Source organism: Trichomonas vaginalis, chromosome V, assembly GCF_026262505.1.
Source record: "Trichomonas vaginalis G3 chromosome V, whole genome shotgun sequence".
In the NCBI taxonomy this organism is placed as follows: domain Eukaryota; phylum Parabasalia; order Trichomonadida; family Trichomonadidae; genus Trichomonas; species Trichomonas vaginalis.
In genome coordinates this window covers 17,853,608-17,876,764 of record NC_067207.1, presented here as the reverse complement: position 1 = coordinate 17,876,764, position 23,157 = coordinate 17,853,608, and the positions used below count along the sequence as shown (strand labels likewise).

The 23,157-nt window shown below is 32.8% G+C and overlaps 13 protein-coding genes across 13 annotated transcripts, besides 1 other annotated feature; 4 read left to right on the top strand and 9 right to left on the bottom strand.

Annotated features, from left to right (window-relative positions):
• Positions 1-196: 196 nt before the first annotated feature.
• Positions 197-439, bottom strand: TVAGG3_0356860 (serine threonine-protein phosphatase family; the record flags this gene model as incomplete). Its single annotated transcript, XM_001318064.1, has 1 exon — positions 197-439. One exon carries the CDS (start codon positions 437-439, stop codon positions 197-199), a length of 243 nt encoding a protein of 80 aa, XP_001318099.1.
• Positions 440-457: 18 nt separating this feature from the next.
• TVAGG3_0356850 (uncharacterized protein) lies at positions 458-820 on the bottom strand (the record flags this gene model as incomplete). The annotated part of the gene is made up of 1 exon (XM_051231325.1): positions 458-820. The coding sequence occupies one exon, from the start codon at positions 818-820 to the stop codon at positions 458-460; it is 363 nt and encodes a 120-aa protein (XP_051101055.1).
• A 139-nt stretch (positions 821-959) lies between these two features.
• On the bottom strand, positions 960-1,778 carry TVAGG3_0356840 (phage tail repeat-like family; the record flags this gene model as incomplete). The annotated part of the gene is made up of 1 exon (XM_051231324.1): positions 960-1,778. One exon carries the CDS (start codon positions 1,776-1,778, stop codon positions 960-962), a length of 819 nt encoding a protein of 272 aa, XP_051101054.1.
• Positions 1,779-2,103: 325 nt separating this feature from the next.
• Positions 2,104-2,141: a mobile genetic element.
• A 544-nt stretch (positions 2,142-2,685) lies between these two features.
• TVAGG3_0356820 (uncharacterized protein) lies at positions 2,686-4,063 on the top strand (the record flags this gene model as incomplete). Its single annotated transcript, XM_001318063.1, has 1 exon — positions 2,686-3,864. One exon carries the CDS (start codon positions 2,686-2,688, stop codon positions 3,862-3,864), a length of 1,179 nt encoding a protein of 392 aa, XP_001318098.1.
• A 146-nt stretch (positions 4,064-4,209) lies between these two features.
• On the bottom strand, positions 4,210-5,375 carry TVAGG3_0356810 (phosphoprotein phosphatase protein; the record flags this gene model as incomplete). The annotated part of the gene is made up of 1 exon (XM_001318062.2): positions 4,289-5,206. One exon carries the CDS (start codon positions 5,204-5,206, stop codon positions 4,289-4,291), a length of 918 nt encoding a protein of 305 aa, XP_001318097.1.
• Positions 5,376-5,531: 156 nt separating this feature from the next.
• TVAGG3_0356800 (positive regulation of hh target transcription factor protein) lies at positions 5,532-6,656 on the bottom strand (the record flags this gene model as incomplete). Its single annotated transcript, XM_001318061.2, has 1 exon — positions 5,709-6,656. One exon carries the CDS (start codon positions 6,654-6,656, stop codon positions 5,709-5,711), a length of 948 nt encoding a protein of 315 aa, XP_001318096.1.
• A 1,781-nt stretch (positions 6,657-8,437) lies between these two features.
• On the bottom strand, positions 8,438-11,349 carry TVAGG3_0356790 (spectrin binding; the record flags this gene model as incomplete). Its single annotated transcript, XM_001318060.1, has 1 exon — positions 8,837-10,966. The coding sequence occupies one exon, from the start codon at positions 10,964-10,966 to the stop codon at positions 8,837-8,839; it is 2,130 nt and encodes a 709-aa protein (XP_001318095.1).
• A 431-nt stretch (positions 11,350-11,780) lies between these two features.
• Positions 11,781-12,512, top strand: TVAGG3_0356780 (uncharacterized protein; the record flags this gene model as incomplete). Its single annotated transcript, XM_001318059.2, has 1 exon — positions 12,124-12,510. One exon carries the CDS (start codon positions 12,124-12,126, stop codon positions 12,508-12,510), a length of 387 nt encoding a protein of 128 aa, XP_001318094.1.
• Positions 12,513-12,977: 465 nt separating this feature from the next.
• TVAGG3_0356770 (small GTPase superfamily, Arf family) lies at positions 12,978-13,717 on the bottom strand (the record flags this gene model as incomplete). Its single annotated transcript, XM_001318058.1, has 1 exon — positions 13,154-13,690. The coding sequence occupies one exon, from the start codon at positions 13,688-13,690 to the stop codon at positions 13,154-13,156; it is 537 nt and encodes a 178-aa protein (XP_001318093.1).
• A 1,081-nt stretch (positions 13,718-14,798) lies between these two features.
• TVAGG3_0356760 (putative bacilysin exporter bacE signature family) lies at positions 14,799-16,064 on the bottom strand (the record flags this gene model as incomplete). The annotated part of the gene is made up of 1 exon (XM_001318057.1): positions 14,799-16,064. One exon carries the CDS (start codon positions 16,062-16,064, stop codon positions 14,799-14,801), a length of 1,266 nt encoding a protein of 421 aa, XP_001318092.1.
• Positions 16,065-16,144: 80 nt separating this feature from the next.
• Positions 16,145-17,787, top strand: TVAGG3_0356750 (uncharacterized protein; the record flags this gene model as incomplete). The annotated part of the gene is made up of 1 exon (XM_001318056.1): positions 16,758-17,648. The coding sequence occupies one exon, from the start codon at positions 16,758-16,760 to the stop codon at positions 17,646-17,648; it is 891 nt and encodes a 296-aa protein (XP_001318091.1).
• Positions 17,788-18,942: 1,155 nt separating this feature from the next.
• On the top strand, positions 18,943-20,223 carry TVAGG3_0356740 (amino acid transmembrane transporter protein; the record flags this gene model as incomplete). Its single annotated transcript, XM_001318055.1, has 1 exon — positions 18,943-20,223. One exon carries the CDS (start codon positions 18,943-18,945, stop codon positions 20,221-20,223), a length of 1,281 nt encoding a protein of 426 aa, XP_001318090.1.
• A 36-nt stretch (positions 20,224-20,259) lies between these two features.
• TVAGG3_0356730 (galactokinase protein) lies at positions 20,260-21,751 on the bottom strand (the record flags this gene model as incomplete). The annotated part of the gene is made up of 1 exon (XM_001318054.2): positions 20,523-21,722. The coding sequence occupies one exon, from the start codon at positions 21,720-21,722 to the stop codon at positions 20,523-20,525; it is 1,200 nt and encodes a 399-aa protein (XP_001318089.1).
• Between the last annotated feature and the right edge of the window lie 1,406 nt (positions 21,752-23,157).

The following is a 23,157-nucleotide window of genomic DNA, read 5'->3' as shown; positions in this document are numbered from 1 at the left end:
AACTCTTTTTTATGCTTGGCAAATGACTTTTACGAAAAACCTACAAAGCTATATGAACCACCAAGTGGAAGTATTTCAGACTTTCAAGTATGGTTTACTACAGATGGAAGAAAGAGAATAATTCCATTATACCATGCGTTTTACTTAGAACTTAGTTTCATATACAACTACTATCGAACGGTAAAAATATAACTTTTTAATACGGTTGAGGTGTTGGATTTGGTTGCCAACTAGACTGTGGTGCAGGTTCAGGCTGTTGTATAACAGGAGCTTGTTCTTCTGGTTCAGGGTCTTTAGGTATAATACCAACAAACTGACCTACTCTTTTACCAATATTTTTGACACCGTTCCAAATTCCTCTTCCTACGGTTTTTATTCCATTCCATATACCTCTTCCAACATTTCGAAAGAAGTTTCCAATACTACTGAAGAAACCCATTTTACTATATGTAAAAATCTAATGTCCGCCTAGTCTCCTACGTTTCCTGTTGAGTTCCATTGCATTCTTTAACTGGAGCTCATACATTCTGTTTCTCCTCTGGTAGAAAACATACTCTGGGTCAACTCCTGTGTTCGCGTCATCTGCATAAAGTTGTTTATATCCCACTTCAGGGTTTGTATAAAACTCTTTCCATCTCATATTTGCATACCATGGTGGTAAGCCTAACGCAGCGTCATTTGACATGGCAGTTTGCATTTGTACATCTGTTGGCACTTGACCATAGTTTGCCATTGCAGTTTGTATTCTAACTTCATTTGGAATATTCTCTGGGTTTGGTTGTCCAGGTTGCTGTGCATTCGCTAAGTTCTGTGCGTCCATTTAATATTAGATAAAAATATCTCTTACGAGTACATATACTGAACATTTGCTGGCATTGGTTCATCTTCATATTCTCTATATCTTTCTGCCACGTCAAATAAATAGATGACACAATGGAAAAAACCTAAAACAAGTAGTCCTATTTCAAACCACATTTACTTACTAGTAAAATTTCTTTGTTATGACACTTTCTCCAGTTTATAGGACCTCTCTCATATTCTATCTTATCGTATCTAAACTCATAGTCATGTATGTCCTCTAACCATCTCATGACACTTTCCAAACCACTTTTATCGGATGTAAAGTAAAAGCATGGATGGTTATGTAAAACGTCTAAAGTTTCTAAAGAGTCTCTCAAAGTCCAGTCTACTTGGTATTGAAAATCCCATGTGTTATAGAACGGCGGGTCCACTATAAAGAAAACATTTTCCTTGTCTTTATATTTTTCATACAACTCTGTCCAATGACATCTCACAAACTCTATACCCTCAATATATTTTTCTATGTCCTCTTTGAAAACATTTGTATAGTTAAGATATAAAACTTTTGACATGAGTGTTTCAATGTCATGAACTCTTATAGCACCACTATATAATAGTCTAGCAGATATACTATCCCAGTCAATATACTCTGCCTTTTTCAAAACCTCTCTGACAGTATTTTTCTTATCTAATGGTATACGTTCCATCTTACCTATAGGTATCTTTTCTTTCAACTCACTCAATATTTTGTTTGTGTCTGGTATATGTTTGAGACGGTTCATATAGTTGTCGAAGTCATTGCATATAATCTTTGAGTCTGGGAATACGGTATGGCACAGATGGGATATATAGAAACTTCCACCGAACAAATCTACAAATGTTAGACCATTCGGTAGTTTCTTAAGTTCTCTCAATAGAATATCTTTACATCTACTCTTATTTCCAAAGAAGGGTAACGGTGGTTTTGTAAAATTCATTTTATATATATAATAAAAATGTTTTTTCCTGAAAAGTGACAGAAAAGTGACAAAACATCTTCGGGGCTAGAGGGCACGAAGTGCCTGGAAGCCCCAATACCTTTTTTTTTTTTTTTTTTTTTTTTTTTTTGATTTTTATATAAAATAGTTATATATTAGAAAATAATATGAGTTTATGTGATATTATTTTTCAGAAGATTTTGTGTTCTTCTTCAAAATTTTATTTTTTTTATTAAAAAGAATCTTTACAAAATATACATTTACTTTAATTAATATTTAAAAACGTGCTCTATCAAAAGTTCCAAAAATTCAATATTTTAGCTTTTCTGAGGTGTCACTTTTGATGAATTTCTGTTTACAACAGAAGCTATCAATAGCCAGGTGTAATAGAAAAAATTGGCACTTTTATATTTGTTTACTCAATCTGTTTTCTTCCTCAGAATATGATCGCTGGAATTGCTGTTTTTCAATATTTCGCTAAGAAGTCTATAAAGTTTCATTTGATGCTGATTAAACTCCGAAATAACCAAAATTCTTGAAAATTGCAATATTTCAATAAGAAATTCTTTACGCTAATGAAATATGCACAAAATTATATATGAATGACATTGTAGTATTGTTTTTGTAATCCTTCATGGTTGAATTGCAATTTCCAAATGTAAAAGTATATATGAGTATGCTATCCAAACATTTGAGTGTACAAATCAAATAGTAATTAGCTAGTCTTGCACATTCATACGATGAAACTATGAAAAATACAAATTTTTGAAAAAATATTCAATAATCTAGCAATTTTGATTATGTTTATGGAGAATTTCTGCTATTTATCTAACACAGAATGTAATCCACTCCAAAAATATCCAATTTATATTTTTATAAGAATAAAAAGACGGTTTTACAAATTTTCATGAAATCTCTTCAATCGATTCCAAACCAAGTTAAAATCTATCTTGCAGGGGCAATTGTTCTTTTGGTTGCCATTATACTTATTCTTACACGAAAAACAGAAATTTTCGAGGCAACACTTGATGGAAAACTTCCATTTGTGTTAAGTTCTCAAATGAATGCAACATTTTACAATTACATTACAACATTACCAGTTTCTTACGTCGCACTTATCACTGGACGCCAAGAAAGCGGTAAATCACGTGCTTTGAATTATTTCAGCGATACTCAAACGCAGCTTGGAAGATTAGTCCTCAATATCGACCTCAAGTCAGTTAATACATATGAAGATTTGTTGTCTGTATTCAGAATTTCAGCAATTGAACAATTTAATATCATAAAACAAATAATCAGTTCAAGTAACCTCAAGAAAATTGTTGATTTTAACTATGATGCCAATTTAAACCTACCAGAAGCCACTCCACTCCCAGACAAACTCAAAAATCTTTATTTCTCTTTATATTCCCAACTTAACCACCTTCTTGATCATAAATTCTCTCAGAGAAGTGTATTCGAGTTCGGCAGATTATTATCTCTTAACTACCACGCATTAGCTCCAATTGTTATCATCCAAAACTACGATAGAATTTACAACATTACAGCACCGAATGATCCTGAGTTTGGTATCAAACTTGCTGATGCAATCGAGTCATATCTTTCCGCAAGAAGTCACTTGAATCACAAAATCCCTGTTTTCTTTGAAATAAAGAACAGCCTTCTCAAAATACAGCACCGCTGGGGTAACGCTTTCCGTTTCATTGAAATGCAGGACATAGAAAATGCAGAACGCGAATATACTTCTCATTATAAGATTTTCTCACCACAAGAGATAAAGAAGATCATAGGAGCGTTTGGAACGCATCCTGGAAGCTTATCTTCTATGTTTGAAGCCCGCAAACTCGGAATCAACCTTGATGTTGCAATTTCTAACGAACAAACAAGACTTAAGAACATTGTTAACGTAGAATCACGTGATAATACAACAGTTAAGGCATTCTGTAGTGCTCCTTACCAATTCCATCCAACAACTGAGAAACATATCAGTGATTTCTATGATTTAATCGAGCAGGGCCTCTTATACTTAGATAATGAGTTAATTTTACAACCATCTAATAAGGCTGTTTTTACAGCAATGTGTTAATTTCTTCTCTTTCTTTTTTTTAGATTTATTATTTTCTTTTTATTTGATTTATAGTTTTGATATTTAAAAATACACATTGTAAGACAAAATTACTCCATTTTTTCTTATCATTGATCTTTTTTCAATCGGAATATTTTTACTCGATTGTTATTGGATCTTAATTAATGGATTTCGGAAAGAGATCCGAATTCCATTCATACATTATTAAACAAATTATAAGGACAATACTTAATAATCGATATATTGAAAAATATTAATATTATTTAATAGTTTAAATTGATTTTCCTAATGAGTTATATATTTCTTTTGATGAGAACAGTGATTTTATTTATGACAAATTAGTTTGTTTTGAATAATTTCAGTGGCTAAATATAAAATAGATAGAAATTACGTATTTATATTAATATTAACAAAGATAAATACTTCATAAGAAATAAGGGTTGTCAGATTGCATTGGTTTTCTTCTTCTTTCAGCAGGCATTGGCGAGAAAACGACAAAAGAGTCTTCTTCAGCAGAATTACCAACAAGCATGAATGACCCATTGTTTCCGCAGTAATAGCAGTAGTTTGGAGCATTCCATACTGTAATAACTTTGCCATCAAATTGAATTCTGAAACCATCAACCATTTCGTGGCTTCTGACTAAAGCCTGTAGGTGATTATCCGCTAAAAACTTTGCAATTTGCTCTTCCCCAAACAAATATCCACTTCTACGATCACTTCTTTGCCATTTATGAATTGATTCAGAAGGATCACTCCAGATTATGTTACTGAGAAGGCTAGTATAGTCTGGTTCGACGTGGCGGTCAAATTCATCAATCTGTTCAATAGTCTGTAGTTGTGGACAAATTCCGCCATGAAGACACAACAATCTATTATCAACGAGTGCTGCGACGGGCATCGATTTAAATAACTCGTTGCATTTGTCAAATAGAGTATGTTTTCCATATTTTGCCTCTATCTCGGCCTGGAATCCGTATTCACTGTTCACGGCAATAGTTTCGTGATTTCCACGCAATAAGAAGAAATCATTAGGGTATTTGAGTTTGTATGCAAGTAGTAATGTAAGTAGTTCTATTGAAAAGGCACCTCTATCTACGTAATCTCCCAAAAAAAGATATCTTGTGTCAGGAGCTGCAGGGCTAAGCTCAAACATTTTCAGAGAGTCATAGAGTTGACCATGTGAATCGCCACAAATCTTTAAAGGTGGCTGAATTTTTAATAAATTTGGCTCACTGTCAAAAATTGGTGTTACCAAATCTATCAAGGCTGTGACATCTTCCTCCTCTGGTGGATTTCCTTCACTGACCCAACTAATCAATTTATCAATATCAAGTTCCATAATAAATTAATAGATTTTGAGACAAAAGTGACAAATTTTGAATTGTTATCCCCTACGATAAAAAAAATTCTTTTTACACTGCCCAATTAAAAAATTTTATGGTTTTCTGGATGAGAAGTACTCCACATTCACTTGCTCAGATAGCAAGTCTCGTTTCGACCATTTAAATATTTACAAAATTGTTGAGTCATAAGAAGAGTGAAAAAAACAGTCGAACAAAAAGTGACGCTAATGGCGTAGATTTCTTTGAGACTATTCAAAACATTGATCCACTTAAATACTGCTCGGTTTTTATGACATAATGTAACTAAGGCGCAATACTTGTGAACCCCGCTGCGACTAATTAACATTTTATTTAATTCCTTAATTTTGATCATAAATAAGAAACACTCCAAACTACTGTTCGGCAGTAACCAAGTGTTTGGATCAATACTAGTAAAAACATATGGAATTTAAATAAAACATGGTTAATAACATTTACTAACATTTTTCATGGTAATGACTAATGAGTATTATTTGAATGAATGTTGGATAAAGATGGAGGTCTCCTCGATGGAATCAAGGAAAGATGACTCAATCCTAACTTTGAATCATAAGCAATCTTTGGCTTAATGATTGGATGGAATGGAGATATGGAAGAACCAACGTGATTGACTTTGGTTTCGTTGCATCCACTATTAAAATAAGGCATTTCTAAGAGTTCATTAACATCAGCACGAGTATTTGGATCGTATTCTAAGCACCTCGCAATGACGTTTCTGAGAAGAGGATTTGAAACTGCCTTAAGTGGAACTCCACCATCGTTGATAACTTTCAATAAGAGTTTCGAATCTGAAGCAAGGAAAGGATATGTTCTTGTAGCTAAGTAGAATAATGTGACACCTAAAGCCCAAATATCTGCTTTAAGTGGATTGTGCTTTTTCTCAGCTAACATTTCAGGAGCCATAAATAATAAAGTTCCTTTTGATGAACTGCTTGTTGGCTCTGATTTGAAAATAGTAGAAATTCCAAAATCGCAGGCCTTTATCCTTCCATATTTGTCAAGTAAGAAATTGGAAGGCTTGATATCATTGTGAGCAATATTGTGATCATGGCATGCCTTAATAGAGCTAACAATTTGGAGACAATATTTCTGAAGTAAGTCTTCTGACAAAGAACCCTTCTCTTTAAGAAGATGGTAGAGATCAAACGGACAATATTCCGTTAATAAATACACGCAGCCATCAAAGTAAAAGTATTTGTAAAGGTTCATTATATTAACATGATCAATTGCTTTAAGGCATTCAACTTCTGCTCTATTAAAACGCTTTGTCTGGATTTTCTTTAAAGCAAAATCGCTTTTGTATTGAGATGAATAGACCAAAAATACTTCGTCAAAGCCACCCTTTGCGATACTCTGTTTGACTGTGATATTTTGTGTTTTAAGAAAGTCAATCTCCTTTTGCTCCATGATAAAATATAGTTCTTTTACATTCACAGAAAATATTGAATAATTTTCAAAAGTTAAAATCAGATATTTGTCTTTAATAATCATATATAATAGGATTTATTCGCTGAAATAATATAATTGAAAAAAATTGAATAGGTTATTTATCAACTTTTCAATGCATAGCACGTTATAGTTTATACCTTTATCTTAGTTTGATATAACACTGTGTATAGAGTTAAATTCTTCAAATAATAGACTTTAACGTGCCGCATATTGTTTTTTGAGAAGGTTATTTGATTTAATTTGGGTAGAATATTTCTAGTATTCTAGCAAGATTAGTTAGTTAAATTATACATATATGAATTTGAAATATCATTGAATTAGGTCTTGAAAAATTAATTCAAAATGAAAATATCAGTTACAGTAATTTATGAAATATGAATGGATTCACCAATTATAAACAATATACGATTTGAGATTAAAGTTGCAAACGTGTTTTGAGAGTCTTCACAAATTTTTTAAATACTCTCATAAATACGAAGAATATATCATTCAAAAAATAAGCATTCAAATTTATATTATCATAATCTTAATATATTTTCAACATCAATAATGTTTTAAAGTTGCACCTTTTTTATGTAAAATCTTACATTATTTACACTTCTCCAGTTCTTGGATTTCAGCCAAAAATAATAGCATTTCGTATAAGTTGTTTCTTTTCAAATAAAGCATCTCAAAAGTAATTCATCATGAATATTCAAAATTTTTGAACTCTACATTTTTTATTCCTATTGTATTTGTAACATGTTAATTTTTGGGCAACATTATTTTTATTATGCTCAAAAGCTAAAATTTGAAACCCAGTTTTCATAACTAGCGTTTTAACTTTTAATTTGTTTGTCAACACCCACAATTCATTACTCAGGTTTAATTCTATTTCCAAAAAACATATCCAATCATTTGATTCCGTACTCACAATAATTTTTTTTTGAAACCCTACGTTCTTTATCAATATTTTTTCTTGCCTGTTATTTACTAAAATAACACTATCATCACTAAAACTTTTTCTCAATTAGATAAAATTATTCGAACGCCATGTTTTGAAATTGAGAGTTATTTACTTTTTGAGTCTGCTTTCTATATACTGTTTTTCGATTATTTCAAAAAAAGACCGTGAAATAACTTTTTTTATTCGTGATTATCAAAACTACCTTCAAATCATAAGAATATCATCTACTTGTGTATTTCAAACAAAAATTGTCATTTAATCATTGCTCAATTGTGAACGCAATTCAAAGGTTTGCTATTTTCATTTAAATAATAAACATAGCTACCTTTCTCTCGATAGCTTTCTCATCTATATCAACGTACACTAATGAAGTATTCATATTATTGGCAGAGCAATTAAGAACAAAAAATTTTTCACAAGTATTTTGAAGTAATATTACTCTATTGCCAGTATTGTTTGAGAATCGATAATTCATCAATTCATATTGTAGTGAATATCGAATGACTCCAGCTAATACTAAATAAAATTCGCCTAATTTTTTCAAAAAGCTTCTTATCATTGGCATCTATAGGGTGTGTTTTGACAAAGGTTAATTCTATCACAATATGGAGTTAATTCATTGCGTACCAAGATATGCATGTTTCTGAAATGAAGTGTGAAAATAAAAAATGAAAAAGTGACAAACTTGATATCATTGTTTCTTTTTCTTCTTTTAGATCAAATTCCTATTGTAACTGTTGATGCAATTATAAAGCAACGCATTAAATGCATCGATTTGTAGTTTCATATTTTCCAAGAAGCTCATCAACAATAATGCCTGAATTAGCATATCGGGATTAGAGATACAATACATTACAGCTCCTAAAATTCTGCAAAGATTGAAAATTGATTTACAATTCTAAAGATTTAATTTAATGGTTCTGACTCTAAAGATTTTTACTTTTCGTTTATGTTGATTTATTATTTTATTGAACCACCACAGCATACGTTCCAAAGAGAACTTACTTTGTGAGTTAATTGCTTTAATTTAGAAATTATCTATTTGAATTGTTTCTATTTCATTTCGTAAAATATTTGTATTGTGCTAGTTTAACCCTCAATATTTTTTATAATATTGTTAATTGAAATTTTAATAAAATAAAAATCTCCAAAATTTAATAGAAAAATAATAGAAATCTTTATTAATCTAATATTAGTTAGCAGTTTTTCCTATAATTTCATTCCATAATTCTGGATATGTTTCACTAATTGCATCCAATACAGGGAAAATCTTGTGAACAATGCAATAAACAACAAAGTTCATCTTTTCAAAATAATAATTAATGTTTGCTCCTTTTCTTACTAGATAAGCAGCTATCAATGGATCCTGAACTCTCAAAGCCATTAAAACCATTGGTTCTCCGTTATATCTTATGTCAAAGTCAGCTCCATTTTCGACAAGAACTTTTACAGCTTCATATTGTCTCATGAAAATGGCCATTGTCAAAGGCTGAATTCCATTTTCATGAATTGTATCGATCTTGCATCCATGATCAATAAGGAGCTGAATGATTTCTGTGTAGTTATTTGCACACGCCATCAAGAGTGGAGATCTTCCTTTGTTTGGATCAATTCCATTTTCCAATAGCAATTTAACAGCATCATAACTGTTTGCACTTATGGCGAATTCTAAACAATTCATGCCTTCATCATTTGTTTTATATCTATCAGCACCATGCTCTAATAACAGTTTGATTGTTCCTAAACAGTTGTGTTTCGATGCTTTCATTAATGGAGAAATTCCTTTGTATCCTGTATAATTTACATTTGCACCTTTTTCGATAAGGTATTTAGCAATTTCTGTGTTATTAGTATCGGCAACTTTAAGAAGAGGAGTTGTTCCTAATTGGTTCCTTACATTTATGTCTGCACCTTGTTCAACTAAGAACTTTAATCCTTCAAGTTGTTCTTCATCAACAAGATAACTTAAACAAGTGCATCCAATATGATCTTTCTTATGAATGTCTGCACCTTTTTCGATGAGATGCTTGAGCAAATTAATGTCATTTCCGTGAATATGGCAGGCAACCATAAATGGTGTGCACTTAGCTCTATCAGCACAATTTATATCTAAACCACTATCTATAAGCAAATCAATGATTTCAATGTTTCCACTTCCAATTGCAAAATGAAGTGAAGTTTTCCCATCAATATCTGTTTCCTTCAAGAACTTATAAAATTCTGGTCTATCCTTGCAATCCATAATAGTCTTAACAACTTCTAAATCATTACTCTTGCATGCTTTCATTAAAATGTTCATTTGGTTGTCTTCATATTTCGCTTTGAAAATATCAGCTCCATGTTCAATGAGAATTTTCATGTTTTTGGATTCACAATATTCTGTCGCATAATAAATAGGAGTGTGGCCTTGGCTATCGAATATATTTGCGTCTGCGCCATGCTCGCATAAGAACTTAACAAACATATCAAAACATGTACCGCATAAACACAACAAACAATTTCCATCAGGAGAATCAAAATTGTTGATATCTCCTGATTGGATTAATTTATTAAATAAATATTTGAAGTTAAAGGATTTTGCGCAAGCAGAGTAGCTATAATTAATGGAGTACTTATCAATGATGTAGTTGATAATTGGATCGTTGTGTTGTAAAATTGCTTCATCTAACATTTTTTTGTTTATTTTCACATTTTGTTCCGCAATGTGAAAAATTTCGTAATTATCAGATTTGATACTGTTCATAACTGTTTTCTCTGTGAATTTAGCACCTTTAACTTGCAAGAATTTGAAGCAATTCAATGATCCATACAAAGCAGCTAATTCTAATAAAGAATTTTGGAAAATTCTTTGTTCAACTGAGAATTTTGGATCAGCAGAGTATTCTATAAGCTTATCAAGGTCATCATTTTTAATGGAATTGCCCAATGAACCTGTTTCATCTATTGATCTGAGATCTGCTTCAGTCAATGGTCCTGTTTCCAAATCTGCGACTATCTCACTTTCGGCATTGATCTTTTGGAACTGGATAAGCGCGAGAAATAGGAATGGATATTGTATTTCAGTAACTTTTGAAAAATCAAATTCGTAAAGATCCAACAATTTATGGACAAATCTTAGGGTACCGTTCCTATCATGTATTTTGCACATTAAAACGCAATCAACGATTGATAAAATCTGGTAAATTGTAAGAATAGATTTTTCAATAACTTCTTTGATCATTTCTTGTATTCTTGGTAGATTACTTTGGTCAATTGAAAAGCAAAGATCGCAGAAATCGAAGATTGTATGAAACTCAGGAGGCAGAGAATCTTCCGTAAACATTTTTTATGTAAAAAAGTGACAAATTAAAAATTTATAAAATTCAGTGAGAAAGCACTATTCTGCTTGCCATAAGACCAAGAAGCCAGACTATTTATATGGAGTTGTTCAGATGGTCGACGGACTATTGATTGATGCAATCATTTGTTTGATAATAATTAGATTTCCCATAAAACACGAAACATAGAACCTGATTCAAAAATGAAGTACAAACGCTCGTTTAATGATCCTGAAAAAAATCAAAAAGTACGAAAATCAAAATTTTTCTGAATAAAAATGTAATTTTTTTCTCAATTGCGATTTGAAATTGTAATAGGGATGCGTTAAACACGCCATTTGACCAGGCGTACATTTTTTTTGTTCGCCCAAAAATTTCGCCATTTGAGAAATTCAAAAATTAAAAATAAAATTTTAATCTTGATTTTTTTATTTTCGTGATTTTTTTGAAACTTACATAAGCGATGAAATACTTTTTTTAAGTAATCGTTTATTATATATAAATATATCTTAATAAATTTAATTCCTTAAGGTAGAGCGTGTTCAAATTTAAAATCTCATACAATATTTTCTTAATGGCGTATTTTTCTGAGGTCGCCCAAATAAAGGCGAATTCAAAATTGAGAACTCCAAGGCGTATGGCGAGTATTCAAAATGTACGCCACTTACAAAATATTGAATGTGGATTATCAATTTTTGGCGTGTTCAATTTCAAATTTTGATATTTATGTTTATTTTATTCAGTATAATGCTAAGAATTAAAATATAAAATTCATAGAATTTTTTCTTTGAAAATATTTTACATTTTTATTAGACCACTCCTAGACTAGTCATCAGGTTATCCTCAGATCATCCTCAGACTACTCCTTATCAGATTACTCATCATCCTCAGACTACTCCTTAGACCCCTCCTCATCAGACTACTCCTCAGATCTTCCTCATAAGACTCCTCCTCAGATCTTCCTCCTGAGACTACTCTTCAGACTACTCCTTAGAGTCCTCCTCATCAGACTAGTCCTCAGACTACTCCTGAAACTACTCCTCAGATTATCCGCAGACTCCTCCTCAGATTATCCTCAAACTACTCCTCAGTCTAATCCTCAAACTCCTCAGATTATCCTCAAACTACTCCTCAGTCTAATCCTCAGACTCCTCCTCAGATTATGCTCAGATTATCCTCAAACTCCTCAGATTATCCTCAGACTACTCCTCAAACTCCTCAGTCTAATCCTCAGACTCCTCCTCAGATTATCCTAAAACTCCTCAAACTACTCCTCAAACTACTCCTCGGTCTAATCCTCAGACTCCTCCTCAGATTATCCTCAAACTCCTCAGATTATCCTCAAACCCCTCAGACTACTCCTCGGTCTAATCCTCAGACTACTCCTCGGTCTAATCCTCAGACTCCTCCTCAGATTATCCTCAAACTCCTCCTCAGATTATCCTCAGACTCCTCCTCAGATTATCCTCAAACTCCTCAAACTACTCCTCGGTCTAATCCTCAGACTCCTCCTCAGATTATCACTTTCCATATATATATCGATAACTAAATAATTACTTATTACACTTTCTTTATTTTTTTTTAATTTTAAAATAATATTAATATATCTTTCTACGTTTAATGATGAAAAGAGAAAGAGGAGTAAAAAGAGGAAAGAGAAAAGAAAGAGAGAGAGAGAGAGAGAAAGAAAAAAAAAAGAGAAAGAAAGAAAGAAAAAAAAGGACGGCGATAATTTTGTATTGTTTTGTTATTCGGCCGAATGGCGGCTACTTCGTACCCGCCATTCGGCCCCAAAAATGGCGTATTATTCTATTTTTAAACGGTCATGGCGTAAAACCGTTCAGCAATTTGTAACACGATTCACCGATTCATGTTTAGGGGATACATAATAACAGGGGTTAAAAAATTGTATCTGATGTATTTATCCACATTATTTATTTGAATAAATATATTGATTTTGTTTTGCAAGTAATGAAGGATTTCGGAGCAAAAAATTGTTCTACAGATGATTCATATGCAGACTTATAACTTTATTCCTAATAAAACAGATACAAAATAAATAATGTAGGAAATCTTTCCTTTTGAATAGGATATCGCTTCGAAAGTAATACCATTCTTCTTCTATTTTCAAAATTAAATTCAGCAAAGTTTTTCAAAATTAATTGTGTCATTTCGCTTTCAGAGTTTGTGAATTATTTGATGTGTTCCTTTATCTTACTAAGTAACCAATCAAATGCTTCTTCAATGCCTTTGTTCGTTGTTGCTGAACATGGCATGACAGAATAAGTAAGATGTTTAGTACCGCCGGCATCAATGAGCTTTTCCAATTCTTCTTGATCAATTGCTCCATCAACATCCTGCTTATTGGCTAAAAATAAAATTGGACAATTCGTTAATTCCGGAACTGCTGCAATTTTGTGTATTTCGGTTTTCGCTAATTGAATTTTCTCCTTATCAGAGCAGTCTACAACAAAAATTACGGCAACACTTCCATCATAATAATGACGCCAAAGAGGCCTTTGCTTTTCAGCAGAACCAAGGTCCCATGTAACAAGTTCATAGTCTTCCCATTTGATAGTTTGAGTATTAAAATCATTAACTTGAAATGTCCGAATTTGCTGATCTTCTTTAATAATATTGAGTATCGTCGATTTACCTGCTGATTTCAGACCTAACATCAATACGCGGTGAACAGCTTCGTCACCAACGCATGTGCAATTTCCACCCATTGCTTTTTTTGAAATAAATTTTTGACATTTTATTGATTTTCAAAATCAACAAAGAAATAAATCACACTAATCGAATCATACATAAAAATAATCTCCGAATCACTTTTGCGGTTCTAATCTATCGTTCAGAAAATTTTCATCGTAAAGCCTTTGAGATAATCCAATTAGCGATTCAGATATTTCACAATCTAACTAAGGAGAATGATAATAATATGCACTCTGAATGACAGTAGACCATAATGTCTTTTCAGATTTCTTTCATTTTATATCTTTGAATTCAATGCTTATATTCAAGAGCAATAAAAGTGGTATCACTTTGTGGATTGTCTTCATGATCGAATGACTGAGATTTGAGTTCAAAAAGCCATACTTCACTCTTATTTCATAAAGACGTTAATTCCTTTCATAATTTCAATACATATTCAAATATAGAATAAAGTACTAATTACATAATGGTATATTTAAGTCCTCCAGCTTTCAAAACAATTTTGTTAAAAAATTTTCTGAAATGTTTCGTTCAAAGATTTATGCATTTCTTATTTGCAAAATTCACTAAAATAACAATATCATAGTACAATAAAATGTGTTGTGAGCTTTATCTCTGAAAATCATTTTATGACAATTTTATTTATAATAGTATTTGGATTTTATGAGTGAAAATAAGTCAAAACACCTCAACCTTGCTTTTATGGATTGTTGTTGAATAATCAAAGTTTTCAGAATTTAATTGATTCTGTTTTTCTTTCATTTCATTAGGTAATAGGTTAAATATTATCACTTGTATTATTTATCCTATAATTTGAGGAATGCCTTAAAGTGAAATAATTTATTTTTACATAATTCATCCGGTACATTGAAATCAAGGTTTGAAAACAGTTATTTGATTTTCTGAAGAAATTGAACAGGTTTAATCAGTCGTTATATTTCTTCATTATTAAACACTGATCGGATTATTCATAGTATCCAAGATCTTAAAGCATAAACACAGTGAACAATCAAAGCAAAATGAAAACCTAGAATTTTTGAAGGATTATTCCATGTTAAGGAAGACAAATCTGCAATCAAATACAGTAGAATTGCTGAAGAAAAAGAAAATAAACCACATGAATCAAAACCAGAAGATGATGTAAATCCAGAAGAAATCGAGACACAACCAGAAATTCAAGATGAACATGACGAGAAGCATGAAGAAAAGCATGATGAAAAGAATGACGAACGCAATGAAGAGAAGCGCGATGAACATCATGAGGAAAAGCGTGATGGAAAGAATGACGAACGCAATGAAGATAAGCGTGATTAACATCATGAAGAAAAGCATGATGAAAAGAATGACGAACGCCATGAAGATAAGCGTGATGAACATCGTGAAGATAAGCGCGAAGAACGCCGCGAGGATAAGCGTGATGAACATCGTGAAGATAAGCGCGAGGATAAGCGCGAAGAACGCCATGAAGATAAGCGCGAAGAACGCCATGAAGATAAGCGTGATGAACGCCGCGAGGATAAGCGTGATGAACGCCGCGAGGATAAGCGTGATGAACGCCGCGAGGATAAGCGTGAAGAACGTCGTGATGAACGTCGTGAAGATAAGCGTGATGAACGCCATGAAGATAAGCGTGATGAACGCCGTGATGAACGCCGTGAAGATAAGCGTGATGAACGCCATGAAGATAAGCGCGAAGAACACCGTGATGAACGTCGTGATGAACGCCGTGATGAACGCCATGAAGATAAGCGCGATGAACGTCGTGAAGATAAGCGCGAAGAACACCGTGATGAACGTCGTAATGAACGCCGTGATGAACGCCATGAAGATAAGCGTGATGAACGTCGTGAAGATAAGCGCGAAGAACACCGTGATGAACGTCGTGATGAACGCCGTGATGAACGCCATGAAGATAAGCACGAAGAACGCCGTGAAGATAAGCACGAAGAACGCCGCGATGAACGTCGTGAAGATAAGCGTGATGAACGCCGTGAAGATAAGCGTGATGAACGCCGTGATGAACGCCGTGAAGATAAGCGTGATGAACACCATGAAGATAAGCGCGAAGAACGCCGTGATGAACGTCGTGAAGATAAGCGTGATGAACGCCGCGAGGATAAGAGTGATGAACGTCGTGATGAACGCCGTGAAGATAAGCGCGAAGAACGTCGTGATGAACGCCGCGAGGATAAGCGCGAAGAACGCCGCGATGAACGTCGTGAAGATAAGCGCGAAGAACGTCGTGATGAACGCCGTGAAGATAAGCGCGAAGAACGTCGTGATGAACGCCGCGAGGATAAGCGCGAAGAACGCCGCGAGGATAAGCGTGATGAACGCCGCGATGAACGTCGTGATGAACGCCGCGAGGATAAGCGCGAAGAACGTCATGATGAACGTCGTGAAGATAAGCGCGAAGAACGTCGTGATGAACGCCGTGATGAACGCCGCGAGGACAAGCGTGATGAACGCCGCGATGAACGTCGTGAAGATAAGCGTGATGAACGCCGTGAAGATAAGCGCGAGGACAAGCGTGATGAAAGCAATGATCGTGAAAACGATTCAGCTTCAAAAGGTATTCAAGCTAGACAAAATCATTATAATAATGGAAAATTCTTCAAAGTTCTTGTCTATGTCGGAATTCCAGCACTCTTCATTTCCAATGTTATTATGGCAATCGTTCTTTGCTGCATGTGCTGCAAGTTCAATCACCGCAGAAGTTACACGAAAGCTTCGAAGAAGATTTCTAATGCACCAGCCGAATGTGACAACAATTTGGAACAAAAACTCCTCGTTTGAAATCATTAAATTTAATTTTTTTTAAACCTAATATCTATATTTTGAAATTAACAGTTTTTGTTATGTTTGATCATGAATCAAAATTAGTTTGCATGGATGTGTCGAATCAATAAGCAACAGATATGTAATTGCATATTGAAATTTAATTGATTTATCAAAATATATGAACAATCTTTGATATACCAGATGGAATTCAATTACTTCAAAGATTTTTAATCAGACAATTGGTCAATAATCCATTTTTTATGATTCATGAATTCGAAGCGTTATTCTTCAAAATTTGAAATGGAAATTAAACCAATACCAGTTGAAGTATGCAACCCAACAAATAAATCAACAATTAATACAAGCGAGAGATGCTGCACGTTATCGTTTCAATTATTATCTTCAAATGGAATGACCGATTCAGAGAATCTCCAACATCAGGAAGTTCAAAATAGTAGAAATTTAACTCAACCTATAACAAAAACCGAAATAGACGAAAATTCCAGGAAAAATAACTCAACAAAAATAAAACCTTCTCAGAAATCAAACATCCAACAGCGAAATAACAAAAGTATGTGTACAGAACCATGCCAAAATTCATATTATTATGCATCGAAATACCAACATATACAACCCAAACGAATTGGGAAGTCAAAAATAAAGAAATTTGTTAAATGCGAAATCACACAGACAAGTGACATAATATTTGAATCATCAGAGAGTAAAAATACTGAAATTCAGAATGATATTTCCAAAGACTCATCTGCTTTTCAAGCAGATCTTACGTCAACAAAGATAAATGACGGAGTATTTCTAACTGAAAATGATTTAACAACTGACACAGAATTTCAAGTTAATAAAAGTTTTAGTTTTCAACAAGAAGACGATGTTGAATACAATACTCTAGAAGACACAACTGCTGTCATTTCCGAACCTACCAATTCTGATTATTTGGAAGATGATGTGATCTCAGCTGCTGATTCAACACAAGGAATGAATTATCTTACAGATGAATCAGAAAATTATCGAGAAAATATCATATTTGATAAGACAAAAGTATCATTTGTAAGTGATGAGATTGAATTAGCACCAGGACAACTCTCCCCTCCAATAAAGCTAATGAACCAATTAGTAGATGATGATCGGGAGCTTCAACCAGAAGATCTTGGCATTTGGCTAAGAAATTTGTAATTGATAAAATCCAAGTCCTAACTTCTGAATCACCCTGAGGAGTATATTCTTCTATTAATTTTCTAATTTGGGCGCGGGCTTGCTCTTGATTTTCAGACATAATTGTCACGTTTTGCTATAAAATATTCATTTTATTTAATCACATGATTTTTATTGGCTTATGAGATTTTATTAATACTTTTCGCCGATAAAATATTTATCTCAATCAATTTTTTATCCGCTATTATATCTTTTTAATAGAATCTATTTTAAATACAAGAAATCGAAAAGAAAATTCAATATAATTTCAATATTCGTATGGAAAACTGTGGAAAAGCAAATTTTAATGATTATTCATAAATTACTAATTGCAAAGCAATTTGCAAATATCAATATTTTGATAAAGTTCGGAATTTTTTTGAATATTAATTCCAAGAGCAATAAAAATAAATAAAATTCAGAATTATGCACTTTTAAACTAATATGAATTTATTGATTTTACGGTTTGATTCAATATTTCTTAAAAATTGAATTAACATTTTGAAAGCTTTCTCAACGAAAAATTTTGCATCCACTTGCATTTTACTGAAAATACAAATGCTAGTTAAAATAACTCCTTAAACTATAATTGTCCAGATGTTTATTTACAACTATTGAATTGATTCTTTCATTTTATGACAAAAACAATGTTTATTTAATGGAAAATCATGATTAATACGATCTTTAAACGATTACACATGCAGGTGATTAATAGTTCACGATATCTTCAAAAATTATTTGTACTTCTTATTTTACTATATATTCAATTGGAAATATAACAACATTGAAATTCAAACTTAACTCATTAGAAATCAATAGTATGTTAGCTAATGTAAAATATGAAATTGTATTTTGATCATTAAGACCTCAAATATCAAAGGTAACAATACAACAGCGATATGGTACATCATTAGATCTTAATCTCTCGCTCAAATTCCCGAATCGCTCTTTTTTAAATGCGCATACGTCACTTTTATTGAGCGTATTTTTATTTTGAAGCAAAAAATCATATTTTTACATTTCAATTTCAAATATTCAGTTGAACACCTAACCATAAAATGAGATTAATCAGGAACCCTAAATTGTGGGAAAAGATAAAAAAATTGATTGCTTTACGTCGAAAACGATTAAAAAAAATTGAATGAACACCATCTATGATTTGATATCAAACGATGAGAATTTTGAATTCGTACACACATATATTAAAGGATAAATCAACCATTCCATATGCCAAAATTTGATGAAAATTTCTATCGTATGTTTCTTTCAATTTGATATGAATGATCATGATGAAGATGTTTCTTTATTCACCGAAGCAAATTCGGTGGCTACCACAAATAATAAGGCTCCTCAATACACAGGAGTTATCGCAACGAGTTTAAATCTTCTTAATTCCACTCTCGGCGCTGGAATTTTATCAATCTCAAACTCGTTTGGATTTTGTGGCTTAGTTCCGTCAACAGCCATATTAACAGCATCAGCTGTTCTATCTTTTATCTCAGCTTCAATGGTAGTTAAAATGCACACAATATCAGGAATCAATTCATTTGCAATTATTGCAAAAACAACACTTGGAAAGCCAGGAAAGCTCATTTCAGATGCTTCTCTTATCTTATTTTGCTACAGTTGCATGGTTGCATATGTAATCATGGGAACGGAGATCATCCAGTCATGGGCAATGGCTGTACACATTGATTTGCACTCATTTGGAAAGAGAGCACTCACTGTTATATGCTATGCCTTCGGTTTACCTATATTACTAACTGTTCCTAGGAATATGACTTTCCTAAGCTATATTTCATTCTCGTGTTTCATTGCCTTATCAATGTTCTTCTTCGGCATGATATACAAAGGCTTCACTGTCCTTCCAAAAACTGGAATTGATCCAACCGCCGAAACAGCAACGTTTAACTTACATATATTCAACGCTTTAGCTGTACATGTTCTCTGTTATTCTCTTTCTGGTATTATCATCCCAATTGTCAAAGTTATGGCTCCATCTTTACATCTCCGAAATGTTTCATGCGGAATTTCATTCTTTGCATCATACATGTTCGTATTGATACCAGCCGTAATCGGATACCTCCTTTTCGGACAAAAATGCGAACCATTAATTTTGAATAATTTCGAAGACAGCGATCCATTGTTTGTCATCATCCGTATTGCTTGTTTCATTGTTCTTGTATCCAGTTATCCGATGATTGGCCTCTCATTGCTCACAATGTACTCCCAAATCTTTTTCGGAACTGAGGAACAACAAAATTTGCCATTCGCCAAAAGATTGGTTTGCCTGGCTTTGGAGAACGCTCCTCCACTCCTTGTAGCTCTGTTCCTGCCTAACGCAAGGCCTGCACTTGCAATTGGCGGAGCTCTCGGAGGAGGAGTTACAAATTACTGCCTTCCTCCTTTGATGTACATCAAACTCTACCAAACTAAGTTCTCTAACTACAAGACGTGGTTGATGATCACTTTCTCTGTCGTCGGAGTCATTATGTGCGGAATTGCAACTTATGAAGCGGTACTTGATGCAATTGACGCTTTCTCTCACAAAATATAGTATTTCTAATACAAATATATATTAAATTATTCTATTTTCGTGTATTTTTCTCTATTTTTTATTTCTGATTTCAAATCTTTGACTTCATTTTATAAAATTTTACATTAAACACTTAAAACAATTTAATAACTTTTCATTGTAAACTTATTTTCATCAACCATTCAACAAGAATGCTGAAAATAAAATTCCAATTTTTAATAGGATAGAATTTATTTCTTAAACTATATATTCAAAACAACGCATAGCAACGCAAATCTTAAAAAGAAAGAAAATAATAAAACAAACAATTTTTCAACATATCATAATCTAAATGCTTGAGCACCTTCTCCTGCTGTAGTTGAAAATATCACTGGATTTCGTATTTTTCTTGGTTCATAATACTGTTTTCTAACACTCTCAATAAATTTTTGGGGATCAATATGTTTTGTTAAAATGAAAACAACACAACCACCCCATCCAGCTCCAGTCAATCGGCCTCCAAGTGCTCCATTCTTAAGTCCTGTTTCTACGAGCTGGTCTAGTTCAGTACAAGAACATTCATATAAATCTCTGCATGATGAATGTGATGCTTTCATCAATTCTCTCCATTGCTGTATTGTTGCACCATCCATTTTAAGAACGCGATGTGCTTCACCAATAACATGAACAGCTCTATCTCTTATGACAAGTTTTCCTTCTCTTTCAGGAAGATTTTTCGCTGCTTCCATTGCATCATCCCATCCAAACTTTTTAACAACATCTTTTATGGTTTTTGCTCCAGGTAGCATCAATTCTGCTGCTCTTGTAACTTCTTCAACTCTTCTATTGTAACAATGTTCTGCCGTTTGAAGCTTTGCAGTTGCAATTCCTGAATGCGCTATTACAAAATGTGCAGGAGGAAGTTTAACAGGAATAGCCGTAAGTTTTGGAACAAATGAAGTAACGCATGCATAATCTTTCTTACCATAAATAGCAATTGCTTGATCCATTCCACCACATTTGACTCCAACACGATGTTCAGCTAGAACGCACGTCTCAACTAGCTTTGTTTTATCTGCACCACCACCTGTTATCAAATCTAAAGCAATAGCAACTGAGCAAAGTAAAGAAGCCGATGAAGAAAGTCCAGAAGCAAGAGGAATATTTCCGTAAATTAAAACATCGAGTCCTTCGACTTTTCGATTGAACGTTTCGAGGAATGTTTTGACTATGCTCTCAACATATCTTCCCCATCCATATAATTCAAGATTGTTCTTGTCACGTTTGATATTTGAACCAACATGGTCTGAAATAATGTTTCTAATACGAAGTAGCCCGCTTTTATTAGTTGACATCATCGCAGTAGTATATTTACCCTCAAGGGCCATTGGAAAGACAGAGAATCCACAATAGTCAATATGTTCTCCAATAAGATTTACTCTCCCTGGTGCACGTCCCACACATTGAGGTCGCTCTCCAAATTCCTTTTCAAATGCAGGAATCATATCTTTAACAATACGATCACTTGGAGAGAAATTCATAATAGAAAAAAATATATTTTAAATTTTGGCTTAATTGCTCTCAAAATTTCTTTTGACAATGATGTTAAAAGCCTTATCAAAAGTCTCATGGAGAATATATATATACAAGAGTATATATACGAAATGTGAAAATTAATTTCAATTATATTGAATTTTATTTGAATTAGCCGATTTTCAAAAGCCCCGTATTATGTTTCTGAATATCGTAATGGGTTTATTTGATTACAAAATTATTTTACTGATATTCAAGAATAATAAACAATCATAATTAATTTTTTTATCAATATAAAATTTGATGAGGCTTTTTACATCCTTTAAATATTTTCAAAGCGATCTTGATACTTTTCAAAAAATTGTTGGCTTAAAAGCTAAAATTAACAGCATATATGCATACAAGATGCAAAATCAAGACATAATTTAACTTTATGTTAAATAATTATTTACAAAGAAATATCTGTAAAATTCACAACAAACAAGTGGTAAAGCGCTTCTTTTTTCGTCTATACAATAATATTAACAACTTTTTAAATGAAATTTACCTTTTTTTTTGTAAATGACTTTTTTTTGTTTCCCTTCAATTTTGGTTTAGTTTATTTTGTTAAAGGGAAGATTATATGGTGTAAAAATTCAAAATTATTCCGAATTTCCTGAGATTTATAATTTGCCAAGATTTACCCTATATTTCCAACTCTTGGAAAATTTTCATGACCCCCTACCCAGGGTCCTAAAATGGGTATTTTCCTCACACAGACACCGTGGTTTTTTGAGCCGGGAAATAAATAGCGCAGACAGTTTCTACATATAGAGGCATGCTTATACTTAGAGTTTGACGGAGTTAGTATACAAGTCTTCGGTACGGAGACACTGCGCGCCTCCTTACCCAATACTTGTGAATTTGACACTTTACAAAACCGCTAACGTATATTTTACAACACAAACGACAACACTAACTTAACCTTAAATATCTACAAAGCCGCCAACCACTTCACTAACGAACTCACTAATGTAAAAAATAAACGTTCTCACTATCGTTCTCACTAACGACTTCACTAATGTTCTCATAAATTTTCCTCAATATCTTCATCATCAGTGTTAACCCTATTGTAGTCATACTTGAAGCCATAAACTTTCTCTAACTTCTTAACGTACAATTTACATAACTTACCTTCGTCATCATATGGTTTAATGATATAACTATTTCTATCTTTATACACAGTCAATGAAAAGTCAACTGGTCTCGGATGTATTTGAAAGAACATGTTATGCTCAGGAAGGAAGAATAAATGTTTAAATGTATGTTTGTTATATTTTTCGATTTGTATGAGTTGCTTTTGTTCTGTCATTTATAAAAAATAAAATAAAAAATAAAATAAAAAATAAACTTAAAAATAAATGATATCGCCACCCTCACACGTATGAAAACATAGCACAAAAA